Consider the following 6841-nt stretch of genomic DNA (forward strand, 5'->3'; position numbering starts at 1 on the left):
TCTTCTTCTTCTTCTTCTTCTTCTTCTTCTTCTTCTTCTTCTTCTTCTTCTTCTTCTTCTTCTTCTTCTTCTTCTTCCTCCTCCTCCTCCTCCTCCTCCTCCTCCTCCTCTTCTTCTTCTTCTTCCTCTTCCTCCTCCGCCTCCTCCTCCTTCTTCCATCCTAACGCTATTGCACTTTTCCTGACTGTGGAGTCACCGAGCGACAAGTACACCCACAGAAAAGGGAAGGGTATTCTGCAATAATTAATATGAACTTTCTTTTTTTCCTTTCCATTTCTTTCTTTGATATTTTCTTTATTTACATTTCAAATGCTATCCCCTTTCCTGGTTTCCCCTCCAAAACCTCCCTCCACATATCCCCTCCACTCCAGGTCACCAACCTACCCACTCTCACTTCCTGGCCCTGGCATTCCCCTACACTGGGGCATAGAGCCTTCACAGGAACAAGGACTCTCCTCTCATTGATGACTGATTAGGCCATCCTCTGCTACATATGCAGCTGGAGCCATGAGTCTCACCATTTGTACTCTTTGGTTGGTGGTTTAATCTCAGGGAGCTCTGGGGATACTGGCTAGTTCATACTGTTGTTCCTTCTATGGAGCTGCAGCTAAGGAGTTTCAGCTCCTTGTGTCCTTTCTCTAGCTCCTTCATTGGGGACCCTGTGATCCATACAATAGATGGCTGTGAGCATCCACTTCTGTATTTGCCAGGCACTGGCAGAACTTCTCAGGAGACAGCTATATCAGGCTCCTGTCAGCAAGCACTTGTTAGCATCCACAACAGTGTCTGGTTTTTGCGATGTATATGGGATGAATCCCCAGGTGGGGCAGTCTCTGGATGGTCATTCCTTCAGTCTCTGCTCCACACTTTGTCTCTGTTACTCCTTCCATGGGTGTTTTATACCCCCTTCTAAGAAGGATCGAAGTATCTGGAAGTAGCAACTGGGTTTGAGCATATTATAGGAGCCCCCTGCAGGCCCACAGAGTGTAAAGAAACTACAGGAGGAGAGTGAATGGTAGTTAAGAAACAGATTATTCTGAAATACCATGTGATCAAGATACCAAATCATGATGTCATAGCCTCATGCACTGATGTCATAGCTTCATGCACTCATGTCCTAGCCTGAATCTCACTGAAACCAGAGATTTCCTTAAGCCCTTAACTGGCTCAAGCAACGTGCACTGTGTAGAAACTCATGGCATAAAATAAGTCTTAAAATATTGAACAAATCCAAATAACATCCTTTAACTTGTCAAACAGAAATGATGCTTTTTATAGATTATCTATTTCAGCATGGCATTAGTTTCACATAGGCTCCAAATATTTTTCTGGGTCAGGATTTTGACACTGTTAACCATCTATTTCATAATAAAGTGGCTAACAACTGAGTCTTTTTGGAATGAAGGTTTGTAGGTTAAGGTGTCACAGTGATTTTTATTTCCAGGGTGAACCAAATGAACAAAATCAGATATTTTATTTTAAGGAGTCAAACAATATGGCTCTCTCTGTTGGTTTTTCTAAGGGTTGAGAAAACTATGTTGAGAGACTACGTGAACAGAACGAACCAACATCTGTTTATAAACTGTGTTTTTATGAATGCCATTTCCCGAACTTCCAAAGCAGTGAACAGAGATCATAAAGCAGGGAAGACATTCATTCACACGTCCTTAGAGCATCCTCATTCGCTGTGACTGATGTTGGTGCTTCCTGGGCAAGGGCACGCCGGAGTCAAGAAACACTGTCCTTACCTTCACAGGTCTCTGTCTCCGTCCGGAACACATAGCCAGGGGGACATGTGCAGCTGTAACTGCCAGGGGTATTTCTGCATAGGCCGTTGTCACAAAGCAGCCTGTTAACCAGGCATTCATCGATGTCTGCAAGCAGCCAGTGGAAGATAGGAGACGGAAAGGGTTAAAGGCGTAATGCACAGACCACTTCTGCTTCCCTTTTCTTTGTTTGGTCCCTGGCTCCCCCTCTCCTCTCTGCCTCAGTATCTCTAGACCACGCTAGAGCAAACTCACCATGTGCTATTCAAATGCTATGTTCTTATGCTGGTGAATGCTTTAAAAAATCTTCTCAAGTCCTTGCAAAATGCACAGGACTTGGCAAGGGCTCATTACTACTTCTTCCGTTGCTCGCTCTTCCTTCCCTTATATTATCTTATAAGTTGAAAAAAGGAAACACTTACTTTTGCTGTCATATTTAGGTACCTGGTGGGAATTAGTGGTTTCTGGATAAAGCTGAAGTTCCTCTAATCTGGAGCATCCCCCTTTCCCAACTTTACTATTACCAAGAGTGTTAGTTTTTGAAGTCCATGTCTCGATGGAAACATTTAGGATTAAAATAAGTACAGAGAAGCAGTGGGCAAATGATTCACTCATTTGGGTAAAGATTATCTTAAGTAATAGCACTCCATTGAGTTTGACACTGTGCTGTGAAACTCATTACGAATGCTTCTGTATCAATGTATGGTGCAAAGGCGATGAGGGGAGCTAAGTTGCTCTCATTAATTGTTGTTTCTTCTCTTATCCATGGGGTTAGATGACATGGATGGCCCTTGTGTATAAACCTCCAGTAACTTACCAATGCAATTTCTTCCCGAGGCATCGGGTTCATAGCCGCTATTGCAGTTACAGCGGTAGCTGCCTCGCAGGTTTTCACAGATCCCATTGGCACATATGTCAGGGTCCAAGGCACACTCGTTAATATCTGTGTGGAATATAGCATGGTCAACACTCACAGACACCTGTTTGTTGATAAAAAGGGATCTAATAAGGAACTTCCAACATGTGAAATATCTAACTTTGAAAACTGCAATATGCCTTTTAGAAAAAAAAAAAGGAAAGAAAAATAAAATGGAAGGATACAAGACACTCCACTGGTAAGTCAGAGAAAAAGAAAGGTGTTGGCAGCAGCCAAATAATTAAGTCATGCAGTATGTCTATATTTTTGACAAAATTAATAAAGGAAATTTACAGGCTGTTGGCTCAAAATCCAAGGGAAAACTCAATTTAATAAGTATCACAGCCATCTAATTAAAACATAGAAATTTATGAGGAAGGCCTGTATGATTTTATGGTCACAGGATGTTCCTGCTTTGTTCTCATATTTAGCAATTCCCTAAGTCATGGGATACACAGTGTTTCTCATTGTTGATGAGTTAAGAGTGGATACAGAAGACGCTAAAACATGGCTGCTGACAACCCAGTGATTTACAGCAAACCATGGGTAAATGACTGCCATGTCACCCAGGGACAATGTCACTTGTGAATCCAAATGAAACAAGCATACAGTTCCCAACAGGCAATAGGCTCTAGTTGGGGGCCATTGACAGGGAATCCTCTCCCTCCTCCTCCTCCTCCTCCTCCTCCTCNTCCTCCTCCTCTCCCTCCTCCTCCTCTCCCTCCTCCTCCTCTCCCTCCTCCTCCTCTCCCTCCTCCTCCTCCTCTTCCTCCTCTTCTTCCTCCTCCTCCTCATCATTACCCTAATTGCCATCATCTTCATCCTCCTCATCATCAATGACAAAAATGTGATACAAAAATCCAATTTTGTTCACTGTGATCAGATTCTGATAATGATTGTTTATAGGAATTAGAATTTACAAAACTTGGTTAGCCATAGAATATTTGTATAACCCCAGCACCTGGGACAGGGTAGGAGAATCAGGAGTTCAGAGTCAGCCTGGGCTTTGAGACTCTGTCTTAAAAAAGGGAAAAAGCAATTGGGAAGGCTTCCTTAGAAACTATGATTATCTAGCTTTTCATTTTGCATCCGAAGAAAAAAAATATCCCAGTAAAATTCTGCCTCCCTCTCTGGTTTCAGATATTCATTTAAAACGTAACATCACATCAGACACTCTCCTCTATTCAACACAGATGCCCTTGCCTCTCAGAGGTTTCTTACAACATGACGCTAAGTTTGCAATAAGAAAACTTAAATGAATTTTACTTCTACAGCCGGACAGAAACATCTTGGTGTTTCTAAAACACAAACAATTTAATTTTGGGATAATATGTCTAAGACTTGATCCATATCAAATATCCCTACAGATGGATACTTTTCTAGCTGTGTCTGTATAATCACATGATATAGCACCGTCTTAAAAAATTTGCACATAAAATCATGCATATGGATTGTTAGTAACATTCTCAACGAAGCACTTTTAACCAATAAATATTTGTCTGTAATGAAAAGCAGTCACATGGAAAACGCCACTTAACATCATCTAACTTAACAACCATTTCTCCACTTGTGAATTTTCACAGTAAATATAACCACATTCATCTGACAATCAGCAAGCTATACCGTTATATTTTAATAATCACAAGTTGAACAGACTCACCTCTTCCATCCACAGTGATGCCAACACCACTGCTACAGAGGCCATGGAACTCAGCTGTGTGATCAAAAACAAACGGGAAATGTTAAGCCACACTCACGCCACATCCATTCATTAGCATAACAATAGAGACAGAAAAGTTAAACAATACTCTGCCCGTTCCATAACTCAGTCATTAAAATAACAATTTTATGTACATTCATTTTAATAATGATAAAAATCAGTGCTTTCCTGAGAATATTATCTCAAGAATTTGAAATCAGTGAATAGTTAGAGAAAAGGCAGGGAGTTTGTTTATTTTTGAACCCCACTGAACTTATTTGTATTTGAAAGAGGCTCATCGCAATTATCAATGAACAAGAGTCAACCTAATGGACCTGAGGCTTGACATCATAAGGTGTCTAGAGTTTAAAGGATCCAATCAGATTGTTTTGTATTTGTAAGCTCAATACTGGCAAGTAGGAGGTCAACCTATTTATGCTGCCAGGGTAGCAGTCATGTATAAAATCTGGGCCACCATCACAACAGCAAATAGATCTTGTTCACGGTTGACTGCCTCCCTCATATGACAATGTGAACCCGGCTCTTTCTTCTTCAGTTCAGAAAACAAATCATTTTGTAGTAGACATAATCTTTGGCCGAATCCTACTGTCGAGTTTCTAGTTTCTTACGATGTGCAGTTACCTGAATTTTTAGCAGGGCAAGGCTGGCAGGGCTCTCCAAAACCATAGTCTGGATTAGCACAGCAGCATTCAGACTTGGTCACTGCACCCGGGAATGGACGCACACACACTCCTTTCTTGATTTCCCCATAGCAGGTGCTACGCATATGAGTGTCTAGTGGAGATAAAGGGATTTACCATCAGAGACTGAAATGGAAGGCTTCTTTAACCTAAGAGGTTACTGCCTTGGGAATGCCCAGGGAACATCTGCCATTTGCATCTTTAGCATCTTCAAGGTTAGGAAATGAACAAGTTTGTGTAGTGTAAGGGGGCAATTGAAAACGTACCAACGACTATGGTCCCCAGTCCTACCCATCTGAAGTTCTCTGTGCCACACACATGTCCATTACCCCACTATTCTCACAGATGTTCCATTGGCTAAGGATATAGCAACAGTTAAAAATCACTACTTTGAGCTTTAATCTCACCATGTCCTGGCCGCGCCTGGCACTGAACTCTTGTTTCTATTTGAGAACTTCTAAGGAGCAATGCAGATAAACTGCCTTGAAGCAACTGAGAGGTGCCTAGGAGATTATTTGCTTTGACTTCTTAAATTAGGAAGTCTTTCTTTTCAACCCCAGGACAATGCTGGTGACCATGTTTTTATCTCCTCCCATATCCCAACTCAATTAAGAATTACACTTTAGAAAATGAGCTGAGCATGGTGGCACATGCCCTTAATCCCAGCACTCAGGAGGCAGAGACAGGAGGATCTCTGTGAGTTCAAGGCTCACTTGGTCCACAGAGTTCTGGGCCAGCTACATAGTGAGAACCTGTTTTTATAAAAAGACTGTACTGGATAAATTTTTGCCAACTGAACATAAGCTAGAGTCATCAGAGAGGAAGGAGTGTTAGTTGAGAAAATGCCTCCATGAAATCCAGCTATAACACATTTTCTCAAATAGTGATCAATGGAGAATAGGCCAGCCCATTGTGGGTGGTGCCATCCCTGAGCTGGTAGCCCTGGGATGAGCAAACCAGGGGGAGCAATCCAGTAGGCAGCACCCCTCTGTGGCTTCTGCATCAGCTCCTGCCTCCAGGTTTCTGCTCTGTTTGAGTTCCTGTCCTGACTTTCTTTTGTTGATGATCAGCAACTTAGAAGTGTAAGCTGAAAAAAAAAAAAAAAAAAAAAAACCTTTCCTCTAAAACTTGCTGTTTTGGTCATGGCGTTTTGTTGTAGAAAACCAAACCAAACCAAAACAGCCATTTAAGATACAAACAAACATAAGAAAAAGAAAACAACCTCTCTCTCTCTGGCACTGTACTAAGGGGCTATGCAGACATGGCCTCATGAAAGAGGTCACTCAAGGTGAAGAAGAATAGGTAAAAAGTCAAAGTTACAAACTCTCAAAGGCCCAAGTTCGGATTCACGGTAGGTTTGAGTGACTCCCAAGGTGCCTCTTTTCCCTTTATGCCAATCCACACCCCTAAAAATCCTGCAGTAGTTCACTCCCTCACTCTCTTATGAAATATGTTACAGTTTTATGAGGGAGTCAACAATGAACTTTTTTTTTTTTAAATCTGAACATCTTAAAGGCCAGAGAAGCAGCAAAGTTTCTAAGCAGGAGAACATGGTCAATTTCATCAGAGATAGTCTCCATTGTAAGTCCCTAACATTGTTGATAAGTTGTTAGAAATAACTATCTGTTTCTTAGCGTGTGTCTTCTAATGCTTTCTTTCTTGCTTTCTTCCTTCCTTTCTTTCTTTCTTTCTTTCTTTCTTTCTTTCTTTCTTTCTTTCTTTCTTTCTTTCTTTCTTTCTTTCTTTCTTTCTTTCTTTC

General features: G+C 41.4%; 1 protein-coding gene across 2 annotated transcripts in view; it reads right to left on the reverse strand.

Annotated features, from left to right (window-relative positions):
- Positions 1–6841, reverse strand: part of Fbn2 (fibrillin 2) — a 203252-nt gene that overhangs the window by 83182 nt on the left and 113229 nt on the right. For both annotated transcript variants that reach the window (XM_021150431.1, XM_021150433.1), the window contains exons 16-19: positions 5024–5176; positions 4343–4396; positions 2584–2709; positions 1749–1874 (exon numbers count right to left, since the gene is read on the reverse strand). In XM_021150431.1, coding sequence (XP_021006090.1) covers positions 1749–1874; positions 2584–2709; positions 4343–4396; positions 5024–5176 — 459 coding nt within the window. The remainder of the gene's footprint in view (positions 1–1748; positions 1875–2583; positions 2710–4342; positions 4397–5023; positions 5177–6841) is intronic.

This window comes from Mus caroli, chromosome 18 (assembly GCF_900094665.2).
Source record: "Mus caroli chromosome 18, CAROLI_EIJ_v1.1, whole genome shotgun sequence".
NCBI classification, from domain to species: domain Eukaryota; kingdom Metazoa; phylum Chordata; class Mammalia; order Rodentia; family Muridae; genus Mus; species Mus caroli.